The 21,967-nt window shown below is 36.5% G+C and overlaps 1 protein-coding gene across 2 annotated transcripts in view; it reads right to left on the bottom strand.

The window, feature by feature from the left end:
- ANKRD13C (ankyrin repeat domain 13C) overlaps window positions 1-7,817 on the bottom strand; it is a 79,694-nt gene extending 71,877 nt beyond the window's left edge. The window contains exon 1 of one of the 2 annotated variants that reach the window (XM_010989024.3): window positions 7,038-7,817. In XM_010989024.3, coding sequence (XP_010987326.2) covers window positions 7,038-7,482 — 445 coding nt within the window. In that variant the 5' untranslated portion in view covers window positions 7,483-7,817. The remainder of the gene's footprint in view (window positions 1-7,037) is intronic. The other variant, XM_031465379.2, reaches the window with a different exon arrangement.
- Between the last annotated feature and the right edge of the window lie 14,150 nt (window positions 7,818-21,967).

Raw genomic sequence — 21,967 nt, 5'->3', positions numbered from 1 at the left:
CTCTGGGATATCAGCAAGAGTAACAGGCTCAGGAACAGATGAAATGCTACTAAACCACACGGTTAAACCTCACATACCCTGATAACACCATTCATCATCTTTCAACAGTTTGAAAAAAGATCTTTTTCCTTTTCCCTAGCCCCATTTGACATGCTTCAGTCTTGCTCGAAAACTGATCTTCCATCTCTGCCCCAATGAAATAAATGGTATATGAACAGGAACATATTGTCTGCCCAGCTTCCATCCAACTTTTGAGAATCTACACTCATTTTCTAGAACCCAAAGCATCCTGACAACTACCGTGTACTCTTCATTAGATGTCTATGACTTCAGAATGACATTAACTTGGAGCAGACATAGTCAATTCTCCAATAAGTCCTCCAGAATTCTCCTACCTTATTGAGGATGCCAAGACACAACATACATGTTCATCTCTGCTTCCTTTTTTGCCAAAGTTGGAAGATCAGAATTCCCACTCCTATTGTAGTTCAGTGAAGGAATGGGAAAAGAGGATTCCTCCGTCCCTCTCATGTAGGTAGGTCTGCAGGGGTAGCTCTGCAGATGTGCTCATATCACAATTTTAAGTTGTAGTTCACATTCTATAGTGCTAATGATGATGTCATCAGGAAACAGCCACTTAGCCCCAGGACAGTCCTATTCTGTTGCACACGCAGAAATGCACGTGCAGGAAGATGTGAAAGAAGGAAAGTCACATTCAAATAATCATGAGGATCAACTGAGTCAATCCCACAGATCAGGGGAGTGACAGATTTCACAGCCAAATCACTCTTGAAGCCAGTGACAGTACAGAAAACTTTAATGGGCTATCTTCGGCCTCCAGAAATCACTTTTTTTACTAGGGAAAATGAGGTATGCCTTTCAAAAACAAAATTCAGAAAAGACCATAAAAACACAAGAACAGATAAATACAAAACTACTAGTGTTCTTTCAGAGATGTTTCACATCAGAGGTGCCTCTTGGCTAAAACTGTTCACCTGAAACTTAGTTCAAGGTTTTTATTGCCATGCAAAGTTTACCTTTATAGTCGCCTTGTCTCAGACATACTGTGCACTATTCTCTTGCATCACTCATCATAAAGATGTTAGTGACAAAAACAAAGCAGAGAAAACAACACGAAAAAATTAATTTACACAGAATAAGCCAAAATAAACATATTATATGGGCACCAAATAGATTATCCTATTGCCTCAATTTTCAAATGTACATTTTTAATCTTTCTGAATATAAGATACTTCAAAATCCCTGTCTGAGGAAACCTGCCAGCCATCAGGCAGAGATTTTAGACAATATAACATAAGATAATTTCTTTATCACTTCATTGAGTTACCTGCATTGGCAGGGATACTCTCAACTAAATTTTATCTTAAATTTGAAATCTCTAATGACTGTGTGAAACAGCTTCAAGAAGATTATACTACAACTCAGTAAAAATGAAAGTTAACTGTGAATAGAGAAGATGGCTTGTCACATGGCAGACACTGTACTTGAAAGCAGTAGAAAACTGCCAAATCTCAGAATAGATCAGAAATTTTTTACATCTAGGAAAGGCTGATTTGAGCAACTCACATATCAAGGAATTTCATCACTCTGGCACCTGAAAGAGTCTAACTAATGACCAAAATAAGGTGCTTAACTTCCAAGGATATTTAACTCAATTAAGGGAAAAAACAAAATTACATGTTTAACATATGGAAAATACAGTCAGAATCGAGAAAGTCTTCTATATACTTCATAAGCATTCTCAATTCTAAAAGTGAAGAAGTAAAAATCATTAGTATCAACTATAAAAAAAAATAGTATGTCACCATGATGCTTTGCTTAACAACCAATGGCAAAAAGATTCAGAAAAATCTTTAACTCAATGTAAAAAAAAAAAAAAAAAAGGCTTAGACTTAAATTTTAATTCTATACTAAAAAAAAAGTGGTATATAACTACAGATATACTAATGATAAAAGGTTTAATCAATTTGAGTACACTTAATGTAATGTAAATTTTTCCCCAATCCAAAAAAAGTTGTTACTAAATATACCATGAGTCAGAATCACTCGCATATCTAAACACAAGATATATATGATGTTATGGCTGTTACTGTATTTAACTTATTTTCAAGAGATATCTTTGGATCCAAACACAATATTCCTCAAAATAACTGATGGCTGAGAAAAAGCAATTCAAACTCAACCAACATTTTACCACAGAAGAAAAAGCTCTATCCTTGCTCCTATTCAATTTGACAATAATTTGTAAATACACATATAGACACACACCAAAAAAAAAAAGTTCTTCAGTTGAGAGACCACTGCAAACTGAGAGAGCTAATGAACAGTGAGCTAAACAGTGACCAAATTAGGATTCAATAAGCTTTCGAAGTAGGTAGAATAAAGGATCAAATCTAACAAGATAAAATTTAATAAATGTAAAGGCCTGTTTTGAAGTTAAAAAAACGTAAGCACCAGAAGGGATAGAATGGAAAGACAGCCACTTACTTGAGAAAAAACAGTATTAAAAATCCACAAACTCTTGTAGTGCATTATTTAACGTGTGCTCTTTAGTAAAACATCACTAAATGTGTATTGCATACAGCAATAAATATAGTCTCCTTTTTTGTCTTTGCTTAAGATTAGTTCTGGATATCCTCAAAGGGAAGAATTAACTAACTAGAGTTTCACTAAAAGAAGATGACTAAGATTTTCATTTACTTATTTAATACACATACGGTATATACAATGTTTCAGGGACCATTCTTGGCACTTTACAAACCATGTCATATGAAGGATACAAAAGTTAGGAATGTTTAACTTGAAGATAAGGAGAACATAAGAGTGCTTGTCAAATATATAAAGGACTACCGTGTGAATGAGGCCACCCATTTATCTGTGCCAATACATTAAAAAAGAAACAACAAATAAGAGTAACAGATTTGGGCTCTACAGACAATCTCTTAGAGCTGTTCAACAGCAATATCTCTCTACAAGGACTAAGTGAGAAAATGTATATTAAAGAACTTTGTTGTAAATTGTCACAACACATTATTAGAACTGACTACTTTGCAAAATAGTAGGTCCTGAACCTTGCAAATATTTACAAAGAGGTTGATCATGGTTTTTGGAGTCCTTGCTGTTAGTTCATTTGCCAGCTTTGGAACTTAAACTAAGTATACAACTTTGGCAAAGTTTCCTTGTGTCTCTAGGCTTCACTTTCCTCACCTTTATTTGAAGGATAAAACCATCTGCCTTGTAGGCTTATTGTGAGAATTAAATGTGATAATGCACATAAACACTCAGTACAGTGCTGACCAACTTAGTAAGTTGTATCTATGATGATATCATCATATTGTGGAAGGAACTTCTAGTGAATATAAAACTATGTGATATGATGTGGTGTAACTGTATGGCTCTGCTATGCACCTGTACGAGTGTATGATTCTGCTATGTACTTATCAGGTTATAACAGTCCAAATATAACATATAGCTTGTTTTTGTTCATTGACTAAAAAGCATTTATCTTTTGTAATTTGAAAGTCTTTATAAAGTCTAAATAAAGTATCCAGGTTAATACAATTTCAAGAGTAAAGTAATGGAATCTAACAGAGAACTTATGCAGCTACAAAGGAAAAGGAGATTAAAGAAGTAGCACATTAAATAGAAGCTACTCTTCCTAGGAGTCTTCACTGCAGCATGAGAACATATATTGCAGGGAAAACAACAATTACACTTTCCACAGGTATGTGAACCACTGGTTATATTCATCAAAAATAGCAATAATGACACCTATGGTTAATTAATCTTTGACAAAGGAGGCAAGAATACACAATGGAGAAAAGACAGTCTCTTCAGCAAGTGGTGTTGGGAAAGCTGGACAGCCACATGCAAATCAATAAAGTTAGATCGCTCCTTTACACCATACACAAAAATAAACTCAAAATGGCTTAAAGAGTTAAACATAAGACAGGACATCATATATCTCTTAAAAGAGAATATAGGCAAAAAAATCATAGCAATGTTTTCCTAGGGCAGTCTACCAAGGCAATAGAAATAAAAGCAAAAACAAACAAATGAGACCTAATCAAACTCATAAGCTTTTATACAGCAAAGAAAACCATAAATAAAATGAAAAGACAACCTAAAGAATGGGAGAAAATATTTGCAAACAATGCAACTGACAAGAGCTTAATTTCCAGAATATATAAACAGCTCATACAACTCAATAACAAACAAAAAAACCAAACAATGTAATCAAAAAATGGGCAGAAGACCTAAATACACATTTCTCCAAAGAAGACATTCAGATGGCCAACAGGCAAATGAACAAATGCTCAATATCACTAATTATCAAAGAAATGCAAATCAAAACTACAGTGAGGTATCAACTCACACTGGTCAGAATGGCCATCATTAAAAAGTCCACAAACGATAAATGCAACAGAGGGTATGGAGAAAAGGGAACCCTCTACACTGTTGGTGGGAATGTAATTTGGTGCAGCCACTATGGAAAACAGTATGGAGAGTCCACTAAAAACTAAAAATGGACTTACCATATGATCCACTCCTGGGCATATATTTGGAAAAGATGAAAATTCTAATTGAAAAAGATACATGCACCCCAATGTTTACAGCAGTACTATTTACAATAGCCAAGGCATGGAAGCAAACCTAAATATCCATCAACAGATGGATGGATAAAGAAGTTGTGGTAAATGTACACACACACACACACACACACACACACACACACACACACACACACACTGGGATACTACTCAGCCATAAAAAAGAATGAAATGCCATTTGCAACAACATGGATGGACCTAGAGATTATCATACTAGGTGAAGTAAATCAGATAGAGAAAGATAAATATCACAGAATATCATTTACATGTGGAATCTAAAAAATGATACAAATTACCTTATTTACACAGCAGAAACAGACTCACAGACATAGAAAACAAACTTATGGTTACCAAGGGGAGAGGTGGGAGAGGGATAAATTAGGAGTCTGGGACTAGCAGATACAAACTACTATATTGAAATAGATAAACAACATGGTCCTACTATATAGCACAGGGAACTATATTCAATATCCTGTAATAACCTAATGAAAAAGAATATATAAATACATATATATAACTAAATCACTGTACCGTACACCAGAAACTAACACAACATTGTAAATCAACTATACTTCAATTTAAAAAAATAGCAATAATGTAAGTGCAGCTAAGTACAATTCAAGCATTTGGTATATCAAAACAATTTAAAAGGAAAATTTCAGTGGGCTAAGGAAAAGTTTAAGGGTACTTAGGATTCTAATTACTTTGAACACAATTTTTATTTTAACAAACCAACTTCTAAATTCTGGGTAACAGATATGCAATCCAAATAATCCTGCAATTCAGTACCTTATGTGATCAACCAAGAAAATCCGTTCTAACATACTATACCATCATACTTTGTCAGTCATAGTCATCTCTCTCCTTTCAAAGGAAATCACCTCTCAAAAGAAAGTTTTATCTGTTTTCAGGTATATTTCAAGGTAACTGAACTCTATTTTAAAGGCAATGGCCATAAAATAAACCATTCTACGATGACAAAATGTGAAAAATTTCCTAATAACTAAATAACACAAAGCTACAACACATCTTCCACTACAAGCTGTTTCCCAAAGGGTTATAATATAATTACCATCAACAAACAATATTATGCTCGTTGCAAGAATAGTAAAATAGTTAGATAAATTAAATGTAGGAATAAAAAACTGGGTGCAGCTTTCAGGAACATTTTTGGGGATTTGAATTTTGATAAATAACAGGTAGTAATATTATTACAATACTGTAAATTCATAATACAAATGCAGTCGTTAGAGAATTACACAACCAACAGAAATCTTACTCATTTTTTTAATCTCAATTTTTGCCCTAATTTTAGATAAGAAGCCTAGAGTCCAATGTAATTAAGAGAGCTTACTCCACAGGTAAGTATTTCAGTAATGTGTTACGTTATTTTCTGTAGAGTCGAGTGTGTCCTAACTGAATGTATTCAGTAGTCATGTTCAGTTAAAAGCAGAGCTATCAACAGTATTTGCCAACAACCCGGTTTAAAATGGCCTACCTATTAAATGTCGAAAATGTCAGTGTTTATATTAGTTTTCATTAATAAATTCACTGTTGCTTAAATGTCAACTCAATCACATTATGTTTCTAGAAGAAACTGAAAAAATTCAGCTAATAAATTAAGGCAAAAAGTAGAAATACAGTCCTTGAATAACAAATGACATTATATTTTGTCATATAGGACATGATGAAGTTACTATGAGAAATCATAATACTATTTTTAGTCACACGTCATCAAGATGAAACATTACTATTAGCAATTATCTATGTAAAACAAGTGGAAAAACTCAACTCCAACAAAATCGTAGCTTCTCAGTCACTTTACTTGCTCTAGGTATCAAATGCCAACAAATTTGTCTTTCAGAAACCAAAGCATTTGCAAAGTGTAGACACTTTGTATCAAAGTTTCCTAAAAGCAGAAAATAAAAAATAGACAACATGATGGCATGTAGAAATCACAACCAGTTGGCAGCCTAATTGGGATTACCTGGGTAATGAAGGTAGGTGGGCAATTTAGACGTTCAAAATTCCAGATGGGGGGGGAGGGGGCGGGTAGAAAAAGAAAAGACATAGTTCTAAAAACAAAGGAAGAAGGCCAGGTTAGAAGAGTGGCAACCTAAAATTTCTTATATTCAAGAATCAACACACTGAAGCCCTGACTCAAAGATAAACAAAACAGCTTCTCACAGTTTGAAGTGGGCAAGGAAGAAACATTCCTTTGCACCCACAAGAACCAATCCCCAGACCACTGGCATGCTGTTACTGAATCGGTCATGATTTACGAGCATTTGGCTCGGGTAATAGGCAAAGGAGAGGAAAGAAGGATCTGTTTGAGAGAAGCCTACGATTCCAGAGCCCTGGGGAAGCACAACCTAGGAGAGGTGGAGAGGGGCAAGCACTCCTCACCGTGATTATCTTTCTGCCCGATATTGTGCGTGCGGATGAGAGAAGACAGTCTCCTCACATCCCCCTTGAAGACGCACTCGTGCACCGGGTAGTGTGCGGGGCAACTGCCTCCATCTGCGACGACAGCAACGGGGTTGGTGCCTGCTAGAAGAGCCGGGGACTGGGAGGCGGTAGTCACGGAGGAGTTGTGCAGCGGCAGGGCTGGGGCGCCGGGGGAATTGGAGGAGGCCGGAGCTGCCTTCAGCTGTAGCCGGTGGTGATGGTTACTGAAGATCTTATGACAGGCTCTGCCGCCCTTGCTGCTGCCGCCCGTGCCAATCCTGCCTCCGGTAAAGGTGCCGCCGAGGGCAGCCGTCGCTTCCTCATCCCCGGGCTCCAGCAGGTCCCCCTCTTCTTTGCTGGGCTTGTGGTCCCTCCGCAGTGAGCGGATCTTCTCCCCGGTCATTGCCACCAGGGGCAGAGAGGGGATCCAGGAGGCTCACCGCGGGCGACGAAGCTGGCGCTGCGGCGGCACAAGGCGATTAGAGCGGTGGCCAGGAGCCTCCAGCGCAGCATGAACTCCCAGAGCGCCCCCGAGCCCGGGACAAACGCATCTCCCGGAGGAAGAAGAGCCGGCTCTCGCCTAGGCACCAAGGGACGCGCGCTCGCTGGGGGGAGCTAGAGTTCAGGTGCCCACGATACCAGGATCCCGGTCCCCACCACCGCAGCCGCCGCCGCTGCCTCACACGGAAAAACAGAGCACGGCCATCTTCCCCTGGCTTCTCTCGCGAGAGCTCCCCCGGGAGGGAGGAGGGAGGAGGGAGGAAACACCGCGATAAGTGAGCTGCCCCCTCCCTCCCTCGCACGTTCTATTCCCGGAGAGTAGCCGAGCGCCGGCGCCTCTCAAGCGGCGTGTGTGCCCCAAGGTGGAATCTCTGAACTGGGAAGCTAAGATCCGGCACTCCTGATGGCCGCGTTCCTTGTGGACCGTCTGAAACCATAGTCTGAGCTTGAGCTACTCGATGCATGATATAAACAATGACTTAAACCCTCCGACCTCTGGGCCTCCCGCTGAGGAGTGCAGGCTGCCGCCCAAGGCATGCAGGATGTGATGTCACTGAAATGCACAGGACAGTCATTCAATAAACATTTGCTAAGCATCTACTTCGTGCCATACACTGAGCTAGCAGATTTCTAAAACGCCACTCCTGGCTCCAGAGTGCTCATTAGAGGAGGAAAGACTCTCATGAAATCGGGTACAAAATAAAACTGCGTGTCTGAATGAAGTGAATGAGGTGCGCTGGGTTGCACACACAAAAAGGGATAAGCAAATTTTAGTGCTGGAGTGTCAGAAACGTCACCACAAAACAGATTAGGGACTGACCTTGGAAAACAGGCTATTCAGCAGACGGAGAGACGGGAGGTCACTCAAATACTTGATGGATAAATGGATTTCGGGCAGGCGTCAGAGTTAAAAGCACGGAGACTGGACTTGAAGGATGGCAAACAATAATCGTGTAACTGGAATATCACTGGATTAGCTTGTGGCCAACCTCAACCCAGCGTCAAATTCTAAAGAACGTAAATCTGACGTCCACAAAGCTGTGCGGAACTAGAGGGGAGAGGAGTTAGCAAAACGTCCTAAATGTCTTATATCTTATCTATCCATTTACTCTTATAACTGCTTCTCTCAAATCTCTTCTTTCTTAAACCAACTTTACTATCACCTCCATCACCCACACCCACATATACATCCGTCCAAAAAAATAACTGTGGGAACTGTCCTCTCTTCACCCTTCCTTGCCACTCAGGTTTCACCTCCCAAATTCTTTCAAATCTATTCAAATTAATGTCATTCTTCCCTTCTTCCTATTCTGTCTTTCTTGTGTTGGGGGGGCGGGGATTGTTCCAATTATGTTCAAGCATCAAGCAATCTGCGCCTCAAAGGATCCTCCTACTCAGAAAGCAAGAAACACTAAACACACATATCCAAAAACATTTTGTTCCTCCACAAGAGCCAATATTTATTGTTAACCCTAAACCATCGGCAGGCTTGGCACTTCATATGCTATTTCCTTGTGATAAGTATTATATTCAATCCTCACTTGACAGCTGAAAAAACTGGCCCAATACCTCCGAAGTGGAATGTAGCACAGTCAAGTCTAACTCCAGGGCTAGAGAAATAGGATGGGGCCAGATCACGCAGGATTTTGTACATCATCCCAAATGTTTAGACATTATCCTACAGAAATGGATAGCCTTTCAGGAAAGTTAGCAGGGGAACAGGATGATGCAATCTGCCTTTTAGAAAAGTCACTTACTAACTTATACTTTAGAAAAGTATGTATCATGCATAGATTACAAGGGGAATACACTAGAGATAAGGAAACTGAGAGACTACTGCATAAATCAAATAATAATGTGTTAATATATGCATGTAACAGTCTTGTAGAATATACATAACACGGGAAACAGTGGTTCTCTCTGGAAGATAAGATTGCTAAATCACATATTCCCTGCATTGCTTGAATTTCCTTTTACAAAGAGAAAGTATTACTTTTTATTAATTAGAAAAAATAATAAATTAATTAAAAGAAGTATGCAGTAATTCAGGTAGATTATGAGAGCATAAACCGTGTTAGTAAGATTGAGGCCAGAGAAGGTTTAAAGAATTTTTTTAAAAATGAGTTCAATTTTGGCATATTGAATTGAAGGTTATTGTTGCTCACCCTTAAGGAGTTAGATGGTATATATTTTGAATATTTGGAAATGAACCTTAGGAGGTAGAAATCTGAGTTAAGAACCAGTAGATATCATTACACAGTAATTGATGCCACAGAAGTCATTGAGTTCCCCCAATTAAGATTGTACAGAGTGAGAAATTAAGGTCCAGTCCAGAACAAAATCTTGAAAACACCAATATATAAAGGATGTATATAGAAATAGTGGCCAGAATCCTATTAATACCAAAAACTTATACCAAATAGTCTACCATTATATCTGTGTGATCACTGGATCCAGAATTTAAAAGTACCACGGACAAATGTGGAAATTCCTAAGTGTCCCCTCAATAAAATAAAAACCTATAGACATCAAAGATAATATTCAGACCTTACTTTTAAGAGTTTCATAATATAATGGGGACAAATAATACAGAAATATAAGATTACAATACATTCTGAAAAATACAAGAATTGAAGCTATACAAGATCCTAATATAATGTAAAAGAGGAAGTTATTAATCTATCTGGAGGAAATGAAAGTTGGGTGATCAGAAAATCTTTCTGGAGGAAGTAATGTCCATACTGGATTTTTTGTTTTGTTTTTTTTTTTCATTTTGTTAAATTGAAGTATAGTCAATTTACAATGTTGTGTCAGTTGTACACAAGAAAGGGTATAACATGGTGTTTCAGTCATACATATATATACAAACATTTTTTCATATTCTTTTTTATTATAGATTACTATAAGATACTGAATATAATTAAGAATGTTTAGGAGTTGGCCAATTGGGCAAGGTAGAAAAGACATAATAGGTAATAATAATTATGATAATAGTAATAATAGCTATCATTTATAGAGAGCTTACCATGTGTTAGGCATTGTTCCAAGCAAGTTTCAATAACTAGTTGATTTAATCCCCACAGCAAATTGGTGAGGTACCTACTATTCCCATTTTACAGATGAGGCAACTGAGGTACAGGAAGTGATCATCCAAATGATGAATAGAGATGAAGAGACTAGTATGTATAAATATAGCATGATATTTGAGAATCACTGAAACATAGTATGTGGCAAGAAAAGTGGTGGTAAATGAGGCTGGAAAGGAAAGCTAGGACTTGATTATAAGGAGCAGTTTTATAAAACTTGGACTATATGCTAGGCAAAAGAGAGTTTGCAAAGGATTTCAAACACATTAAGACAGAATCACATTTAGCACTATAACGTACAACCAACCAGTGAATATCCCAAAGATACGAGATTTTCCCAATCTTTCCAGCTTACCTCCTACCACAATGCCAAATTCATTCTTCACTCTAACCAAAGCAATCTGCTGACAGTCCTGTACATTCTCTCATACCTCCATGCCTTCATTAATGCTATTTCATATGTCCTAAATTAATTTCTATTTCATTTACCTAGATACCTCCTTCAGTCTGTCAAGAATTAGTTCAAATTTTCTCTCTTCTTCCCACAGGGTTTTTTTTTTTTTTTTAACTTGGCATCAAATTCAAGGGTCCAGGAAATTACATTGAATGAAACCTCTAAATAAAATTTAGTACATCCTTCTATTATGAATGTAGGCCACAAACCACAATAGTATTGGAGGTACTTGTGCCTCTGCAACCAAAAGAAATCACAGATATTTTCATATCATATTACACTTGCAGCAGATAACTCAAAATACCATTTACATTCGTCACTATCTCGAAATTATGTTAATAATTATGTCCATCACTAAATCTTATTCTTCAATGAGTTAATAAAGAAGCATATATATTACTATAACCCAAATTTGTTTTAAAAAATATTTTGATAGCTAGTTCAATACACGAAATTTCCTTTGTAATCCAAAGTATTTTACATGCTTAAAAATACTGTTCTAAAAATGGGTCCCTGGGCTTCACTGTAACTGCCAAAGAGGTCCATGGCACAAAAACGGAAGTTAGTAACTCCTTCTTAGGAATTTTAATGACACATGTACTTTCCTCCCCTTCTCTCCTATCCAACACCCCACCATTCTGAATAGGTGTCCCTCCTTTGCCTTCTTTCTGATTTTCCGTTTTAACTTTTGCATGGCTTATTGATATCCCTGCTGTCAGCCTCATCAACTAGCCCTTTGAGCTTTCTCAGTACTGAAATTATGTTTATCACTGTTGTGTGCACAGTTCGTAGAGAGAGTGAAATAGTGGATGCTTAACATTAACAATAAATAGTTGCTGAATTAATCAATTAGAACATAAAACCCCAAAGTCTCTAAAAGTTACCAAGAGAACTGTAAACTAAGTGATGAGATGCTAAATAAATGTATTAAATAATTCTAATCTGACTACACCTTAGTTTACTACTTTCTTGGATTCTTATATGAGGCCCAAGAATAAACATACCATTTAAAAAAATTTTTTTTCACAAGTAACAGTAAACTCAACTGAAACTGGCTTAAATTAAAGGGATTTATTGATTTACGTAAGAGAAGGTACAGAGATAACGTCTTCAAGAGTGGCCCCTCCAAACCGCATGTGAGCTTCTCAGTGACTCACTCAGGGCACCTCCAGGTTTGGAGCATCTTCCAAAGGCCGGCTTCCCTCAAGGACATGAGATGGCTGCCAGCGGTAACAGGGGCCTCGTGCTTCCTCCTTCAGATCCGGAAGGAGGACCCGAGACCGCACGAGTCTGGCGCTTGACATTCGTAAGAGGACCCTGTCCAGTCCCAAGTCCGGGGGAGTGTTGATTGGCTCAGGCGTGGGTTACCTGAACAAATCCGGTGGCGGAGGAGATTATCCTGATCAGCTTTGCCCAATCAGAACTCACCCCTGAGCCGGGTGCGGTGGGGCCAAGCCCTCCAAACTGCAAAACTGTTTTTTAATGAGAATGAAGTGGGATAGGTGATGGGGAGACAAACGCAAAAGCAGTCAGGAGAAATCCAGGGACTTGAAGTAGGATTTTCTTTGGGGGAAGGCAAAAAACTGGTCTGTTGTTATCACAGTGTCTTGGACTACATATGATGAGATATGTTGATGATCAATTATATCAGTAAGTAATGAGTAACTTCACCATCAAACAACATATTTACTTTTTATTCAAATGTTACAGAAATAGAATTCAACCCAACAACTCAACTATGTAATTCAGCTATTGAATTTACCAGATATATTCTGGTCTTACAGACAAACACTTCTTAATTTCCCTCCTGGTATGGCTAAGAATCCAGTAGTGATCGATTTGCTTTAAATAGCAGAAATAGGTACCTAATGATAAGTGAGTGTCTCAACTTTTTCCAATGAGAATTTAGTTAAATGCCTTACTGTTCACTAACACCCCAAAATGACTAGAGGATTAAGCCTGGTTCTAAAAATGGGTATTTCTAAATTTTGGAGGAAATGTGTGTATTTGTATTATTAGCTTTAAAAAAACACTTAATATCCATCCTAGTGTCTTCATTTAATAAAAGCAGTAGTAGCACAGCATGAAATATGGAATGTGCTGTATAAAATAATAAAACCCTGCTATTAGAGTTTATAAATGCTTCAACAGACCTACAGTTAAGATTGGTAATTATTAATCTTATGCAATCTTCTTTACACTGTATACAAGTATCTCTCTAATGTAAACATTAGAGCAAGTTTAGGCTATATCTTTTTTTCCTCCTCTCAAGGTTTGGATTTCATATTTTTATCATAATGTAGAATATGATTTCCTACACTCCATATTGATTGAGCTAGGCCTTGGAGGATTTGGGTTGGATAGATCGTACAGCTGTAACAAAACTTGTAAATCAATACCTTCTCCACACGTTTTACATCCATCTCTCTAGGTCTCAGTATTTTTGTTTCCTCTAAATTTGCACACTTCCTTTCGCAGAGGAAATGCTGAGCACTATTTTTCCTTCTACTATTTATGGTCAGTGATTATTAATGATTTAGTCAGATTTGTCCTAAGTAATCAGAAAAAAATAAGAGAGGCTGAGGTTGCCAAGGAAACCAGAGCCAATAGTTGTGGAAGTTCTGGAAGGAAGCAATTCCTCTGGGACAGATAAAACACACAGACTTACGGGGAGAGTGGAAGGAAAGATGCCAAGTCCATAATGAGAGGACAAGTTAATATGAAATGAAAAGGAGAAGATAAAGAGCAGCATTTGTAAACGAAATTATTTTTAGATCATCAACTAAGGCTTGGAACAAGAGAGAGAACAAGGATATGAATAGGGATTTTAGTAAAAGAAAAGGTTAAGACACAATAGGTAAATATGTAACAAATTAAATGGAATAGATAGATTAGGGTGAGTGTACTTGTGTCCATGGCTTCTTGGTTCTGTTTCACGTTAAAGCACTTTATTGTCCCAGGATACATCCAACTACATGCTGTATTGATTTGTCTAAATATTCCTCAAGAGAGTATCTAACTCAACATGAAACTTACCTCCATCAGCATTCCCACTAGCCAAACCTATATATCATTTTTATAATTCTTAACTCCTTCCTCTTCTTCAGCCACACATTCAACCAGTCACCAAATCTTGACATTTCTACCTTCTATATAGCTCTAAAATTGAACTATGTTTCTCAATTTTACACTGGCCAAACTGCGATCAGGCTACTGTCACTTGAAACTGTCCCCATGCTGTTGTGTCTGACTCCCAGTTCCCACTCCTGCATACAAGCATGTGCAGAACTTCAAATCCACTTACCCTTTGAACTGCCAAATTTATCAAATAAAATTATGGGACACTCAGTTAAATTTGAATTTCCGATAAACAATTTTAATCTAAGTATATCTCAAATATTGCATGAACAGCATTGCAAATATTACAAATATTCATTCAATATTTGGGACAAGCTTTTACTAAAAATATTATTTTTTATCTGAAATTCAAATTTAACTGGTCAGCTTTATCTGGCAACATGACTCACCTTTCCACCATTTTTTTTGTGTTATTTAGAGTCACATGTGTAGTTAAAGTACAAAACTAAATGTACAGGAATAATAACACCAAATTGAGGATAGTGTTTTCTACGGAGTTTGAAGGGGGAAATGCCATCAGTTAGGAATACAGAAGGAAATTCCATCATAGATGTGTTTGTATTAAGTACATATTTTTTTAATTCTTAGTTTTTACTGACATGTCGATTTACAATGTTAGTTTCAAGTGTACAACAAAGTGATTGTTACACATATACATTTAAGGATGTATTTTTAATTTTGGCTATTTGGGGTTTTCTCTTATGAAGGGTATTTATGTTTCATTTCTTAAGCTTAGTGGTAAAAATACACATTTTAAAAATATTACTATGCTTTTTGTGTGTTTCAAATATTTATAATAAATATTTTTAAAATCTTCATTAGCCCTCTAGATAAAGTCCAAAGAACAGAACATGGATTACAAACACCTTCACGGGTCCACTGACCCTGTTTACCTTTCTAATTGTACCATTGCCAGCTTGTACACAACAGTCTGGTCATGCTGAACAATTTCCCTCAAAAAATGTCTTAGCTTTTGTCCATACAATTTCCTCTCTCAAGAACTCAGGCCCATCTTTCTTCCTCTTGTCATTACGTCTCATATTAATTGTCAATATCTTCAGGAAAACTTCTCCGGTACCATATCTATGTCTGGGTTGGGTCCTTATCCTGTGTACTTCCAAAGCATTAAGTACTTTCACCATCACTTCTACTCACACCCTGGTATAATTGCTAACTTACTTCTCTGTGTCTCCCTATAGAATATTAACTAAAAATATATACTATGCTGTATTCAGTCTAAAACCCATAGCCCATGCCAGTGCCTGGCATTAATGAGCTCTTAATAAGTATTTGCTGTAGGAATTAATTAGTGAATTAATGATGGGCTATTTTATTTAACATTCTTGAGGCATGCTATAATTTTACTTTTAATATGAACCCTGGAATCATAAAATCTTACCACCTCATCGTGCATAGGTTAGAAATCATTACCTGGAGTAAAATTGTCTTCTGTCATTCATATTGCAAACTTTGGTTTCAAAACCATCTGTCACCTAAACTAGGTCTTGCCTTTCCTGTTTATGATGAACACAGGTGCCCGTCAACTTGTACAAGCCGCACTTAGGCATGTGTGGTGTTTTATATTTTGAAAATTGCCTTTTATATTTATACATTCAGACTTAGTGAATATAGTAGGTATTATTCAATTATACAGTAAGTATTACATATTGGTACTTACCACTCGCATTATGGAATCTAATATAAACTTTGTTGTTACCTGTATTTTCTGCTCAGTCTGCTCTTTTCCTTCGTTTCCCTTAAAGTTCACGAGCTGCTAACTAAAACTGATTTACTAACAGTTCCTAACCCCGTATTTAAAAATCAGTGCATTATTACCTTAGTAAAATAATACAGCTTTCCTTTACTATGTGGATATACCTCCTTGAGTTTTCTATCTCCTGTTTATTTGTTTTCTGGATACTCTTATTAATTATGCCAATACTCTTCCTTCTGTTCTGGTTTGAAGATCTTTGAATCTTTGCTCCTCGGCATTTCCTCATTCTCATTAATAGAAGAAAAGGCAGATACTGGGGAAGAATTGAGGCTGGAACAGTTGGTCCAAGGAAAAATGGTATGTGAAACAGGTAACCTGAGGATGCCACCTTTACTCCAACTATACCCTCTTTATTTATTGCTGCTTCTCAGACTTTCTAATTTTAGCTCTCAGTTAAGTCTTATCCTCACGTTCTACTTTTGCAACTTCCAAAATAAAATCATCTGGATCATTCTGAGGCACTGTCAAGTGTGGAAAAATAAGTCAAACGCGTATGTAACTACTGAGGACCCCTTTTGCTAAAATCTACCCTACTGTGGTTCCCTGACTATTGTGAACATTTGGCCCAGGGAACGCAAAGAGCTCCTGTTTGGAGAATGTTGGCTGACAGTCAAGAGCTTCTATAGTGGCACTTGTTACAAGCGATTCCTCGTAGTGGGTGAGCTGGTCCTTGGTATGACAAGTAAAGAAATCTAATTTTGTCTGCCTCTTGAGAGTATGTCCATTTTCCAGGAATGAACTTGAGATAACCACAGATAAAAGACATATATTAGAATTCTAATCTAAAATTAATGATTGAGAGAACTACAATTACTCATCAGCACAACCCCCTGTACACCACACTGCAAACAAAGCCAAATAAGCAGACGGCTGCTTGGTGAGCAGGAATCAGAGTAAGAGGAGTCAGTTATTTGATTCTAATGTTTAATGGCACTGCGATTTGTGAGCCTGATGTACCCTGTTCCACAGGAGCGAAATTGCTGTCTGTGAGGCAGGTGGAGACCCACGAGACCCGAGGAGCAACAGCCCATGTCTCACCAGCAAGCCATGCTTGGATGGCCACTGCCAACTTGTGCCTCTGTGACTCCTTTTTCTTCAGATTCCTGGATGACTAACATCCCTATCCCCTGATCTCATATGCATCCACTGGTCGTTTTTTTTTTTTAGGTCTATTAAAACATTCTATGTGGTTATTGTCAAGTATGGCCCACGAAGCCATTATGTTGCTTTAGATGACTTTGTACATCTCTACTCAAAGTCACTATGTGATCATTTCAAATTTTAACTTTCAGTGAACTCTGCTTACTCATAACTTATTTTTCTGTTTTAGAGGGATTTCTCACTGAGATGTCTGTACAAAGTTAGCACATAAAATGGAAGCAAAATATTTTTAATGGTTCATCTCAGGAAGTAAGAGGATTAGGAATATTACTAATGGATATGATCTACCAATCAAAACATTTGTTAGACTTTTAAAACTACCCTTCTGCACGTGTGTGCACACATGCACACAATATAGGACAATTAGAGCTTTTCTAATTACTTTCTAAATAATCATAGGTACTTTTTTAAAAGAAAGAAGAGAAGGTTGAGGAGGATGAACAGAGAAGAGGATGAAGAGGAGAAGAAGAAGCAGAAGGAGAAGAAACTCATCCAGATTAATTTTAAACAAAGCGTTATGACTACGTACAGCTTCATTTCGAGGAATCAATTTCTAATTTTTAAACACCATTTAATTTTTAAAACCCTATCTTTTCCAAGTGCCCTTTCATACTGTGGGCATTTCCTATCATTCTGTGTTCCTAAATTTTCAACAAATCCTGGATATATGCTCTTGTTTCTTTTAATACTCTATTGTTCATTGTACAAAGGTAATTTTGTTTTAAATGCAATTTCAGTTTGTCTGATGCTATGGCTATTCATCATTTGGGTTCTTTTGCTATACCTGTATTTTTTTAATGTCCAATTTATGTTACTTCAGCACCTCTTTATTTTTTCAAGATTCTTTATTCAAGCATTTTATCCAACACATATGCTCTCTGAGTGACCATTTTATAATTAAAACATTTTGATTGGGTATACTTTATTTATACAATTACAATAGTATTTTTTTATTGATATCATAACACACTGGCTTATTAATAATTAAGAAATTTGTATATACAGTATTTAACTGTGGACAAAAAATTTTAATATTGGTTATTAAAACTTTCAAAATCTTTTCAATGTAAGAAAATAGCTGCATATGTTTATCAAATAAAACTCAATAAAAAATTAATAATTGGTCTTTGTGGTTCTTAGTAATAAATCTTCCTTTTAAAAAAAATAGTATAAATTATTTTTTAATGTAATATTCAGGATTGCAATAAGACTTAGTAGTTCTTAAAAGTACTACCAAACAACCATAAAAGTTCCAAATGCAGCAAAGGCAAACAATCTTTTCTTTTCATTAAGTCAAAAATGTTGTATCATTTCTTTTTCTTTTTTTAAGTACTTTTTTTAAAGAGAATTTTTAAGTTTACCACAAAATTAAGAGGAAGATGCAGAAATTTCTCACGTACCTCCTGCCCTATACATGCCACTGCCTCTCCCATTATCAACATTCCTCACCAACTGGTACATTTGTTACAATTGATGAACCCTCATTGACACATCGGAGTCACTCCAAGTACATAGGTTACTTCAGGGTTCACTCTTGGTGTTGTATATTCTGCCCGTTTGAACAAATACCTGACACCATTATAGCACCATTCAGACTATTTTCACTACTCTAAAAATCCTCTTTGCTTCACTTTAACTACAATACTATTTTTATTCAGTCAAGTAGAAATTTTTCATTAAACACTGGAGTAACAAGCTTTACTTCTTATATACATTTTTAACAACACATTCTTTAATCAAAAGCACAATCAATCATTACAGTGTATATATTTCTATTAACTCATAGTGACTCTAATTTATTGTCTCACAGCTTTTCAAAGAAACAAAGACTTACCTAGTATACCCAGGGTTGGGTGTGTGTTTACTACGTACCAACATATTTATTGTCCAAACAATCCTTTGAATACACAAATTTTGCAAATGAGAAAATAAAGAAAGCTGAGGTTTACAGAGTGCCAGGGCATAGCTGAAAGCCTTGGTGGTTGCTGAAACTTCACACAGTAAGAAAAGTACCACAAAATGTTGAGTTGGAGAAACCAGTGTCAATTCATAAACTTACAAAGAAATACTGTTTTCTGTTTCTGTGCTAAAAATGATCCAGCAGCACATTTACCTACCACTGAAAGTCATGGGCAACCCTACAATCCAGTTTTGTCCCTAATCCTGTTTTAGGAAAAAGATAACAAGATTGAATAGAGGGTGGTTGAAAATAATGTTTAAATTTATATTTGTTTATTTATCTATTGTAATTATTAAAAAGAAAAGATAATTTCAAGAATGTCAGGGACATGGTTTAAGGACAAAGGAGCCATCTTAAAGGGATTCCCATTCACCAACATGTAACAATTAGAGCATTAGAATTGTTATTATTATGATTTTGTTAATTGAAAGAAGTTGAGTTTATAAAGCCCATGAACTCAGTAATGATACTGACAAAAGACAGACTTTATACTATGTGCAAAAAGGTATTTTAATATAAAATTGTGAGTATAATAGAAAATGTTAAATTTTATTGATTTTAATATAAATAGGAAGTATTAATATATAGGTGTGTTTTGTTTATTACATTAAGTATGTGTCTACAAAGTATAGACAGGTACTTTTTTCTAAGTACATGCAAGATATAACTTATATACAGAGCTCTAAGTGAACTAAGCCATTTCAGAAAAAAAAACAGGTACCATGTCACAATCAAATGGACTGATCAACCCCACTGGTAATATATTATGATCAAGCAGAAAGTGGATCCGGCAATTACTTAACGCTGGTGATATAATAATCAATATGAAGAGAATTCAATAATTTGTTCCAAAATAATGAAATAACTATCCCTAAAATAAGAGTTAACTGAAAAGTTGATCTCTCATCTTCTAGTAAATAAAACCTTCAGAAGTTCTTTAGATGACCCTACACAATGGATTATAAATAATAGTCTGATACGACTTTAAAAGTTTCCAGTATTTGTATCAGACCAGATCCAGTAACAACAAAATGGCATCATCTCAAGAGCAGGGTGAATAATTGGTTATGAATAGTAGCACTGGAGCCAGCTGGCTTGGTCTCAAAATAACTTCCCCTAGGCAAGTTATTTGATCCTTCTATATTTTAGTTTCCTTTTCTATAAAATAGGAGGCATAATAGTTCCCAAGAGTTTCTTACCTATGAAATAGAAATTACAATATTTCCATCTCAATGGTTATTGTGAGAATTAAAGAGTGAAACACATGTGATAATGTAGGATTGACATTACCTGATTTCAGGGCTAATTTTAAAGCTACAGTAATCATGTCAGTGTGGTATTGGCACAAGAATATACAAAGAGATCAATGGAACAGATTAGGGAGCCCAGAAATAGGCTGACAACAATAGAGTCAACTGATCTTTGGCTAAGGAGCAAAGGGAATGCAATGAAGCCACAATAATTTTTTCAACAAATGATGCTGAAACAACTGGACATCCACATGCAAAAAAGTGAGTCTAGACACAGATCTTACACCCTTCACAAAGATTAACTCAAACTAGATCATAAACCTACGTATAGAATGCAAAACTGTAAAACTTCTAGAAGATAACATAAGAGAAAACTTTGATGAACTTGGGAATGGTAATACCTTTTCAGATACAAACACTAAAGGCACAATCCACGAAAGAAATAATCAATCAGCTGGACTTCATTAAAATTAAAATTTTTTGTTCTATCAAAGGCAACGTCAAGAGAATGAGAAGACAAGCACAGACGGATTGAAAACGTTTGCCAAAAGATACATCTGATAAAGGATTGTTATCTAAAATATACAATGAACCCTTAAAATTCAACAGTAAGAAAACAAACAACCTGATTAAAAAATAGAGCAAAGATCTTAGATACCTCACCAAAAATGTATACAAATGGCAAATAAGCACATGAAAAGATGCTTCACATTGTATGTCAAAAGGGAAATGTAAATTAAAGCAATGAAATACTACTACAAGCTATTCCAATGTCTAAACTCTAGAATACTGACAACACCAAATGCTAGTGAGGGTATGGTGCAACAGAAACTTTCATTCATTGCCAGTGGGAACACAAAATGGTACAGCTACTTTGGAAGACAGATTGGCAGTTTCTTACATTAGTAAGTGTTAAAGCGCCAATCATTCATCTACGATAAATCCTCCTGTTTCTCCAAACTCATGCCTGACTCAGGCTTGGAACTGAAAAGGCAGGGGTGCAGCGTGGTTGATATTTTTCATTCCTCTTCTGGGTCCCGCATGTGTTTCCCATGCACTTGCCAACATCTGATTCCTTTTGGGTAGTGGGGTGTAAGCGACAGGGCTTGAGGGGCTTTGTGTGTGTTACATCACTGGTGCACTCTTAGTTCCCTTTTGGCCGTCAAATGTACTCAGCCTTGGGAATAGTCTAAATGCTAACTCTTGTCGGGATCTTTTATGATCACCCCTGATATATATGTTGCTAAGGATTGTCCCCTTGCTCTCTGATGTAGACTTCCACTGGCTGGCCAGATATGGCTTTGCAGTTTGTGGATTCTGGTGGTTCACTCTACATGGAGACCCACTCTCATCCTTCTAGATAGGCTTCTTGGGTGGGATCCTTTTCAAGATTTCTTATTACAGTCCCTTTTTATTGGGGCTCAACCAGGCTCTGAAAAATACTTACCTTTGCCCAGCTATTGTAGAATTGAAGTTTGGTTCAACTGCTGCCCTCTTGCTTTGCTCTGCCATCAGGTCCAGTACCAACTATTCACTCTTCTTTAAATTGTTTTGAATATCAGAA

This window comes from Camelus dromedarius, chromosome 14 (assembly GCF_036321535.1).
Source record: "Camelus dromedarius isolate mCamDro1 chromosome 14, mCamDro1.pat, whole genome shotgun sequence".
Classification (NCBI taxonomy): domain Eukaryota; kingdom Metazoa; phylum Chordata; class Mammalia; order Artiodactyla; family Camelidae; genus Camelus; species Camelus dromedarius.
This window is presented reverse-complemented; position numbering and strand designations above follow the sequence as displayed.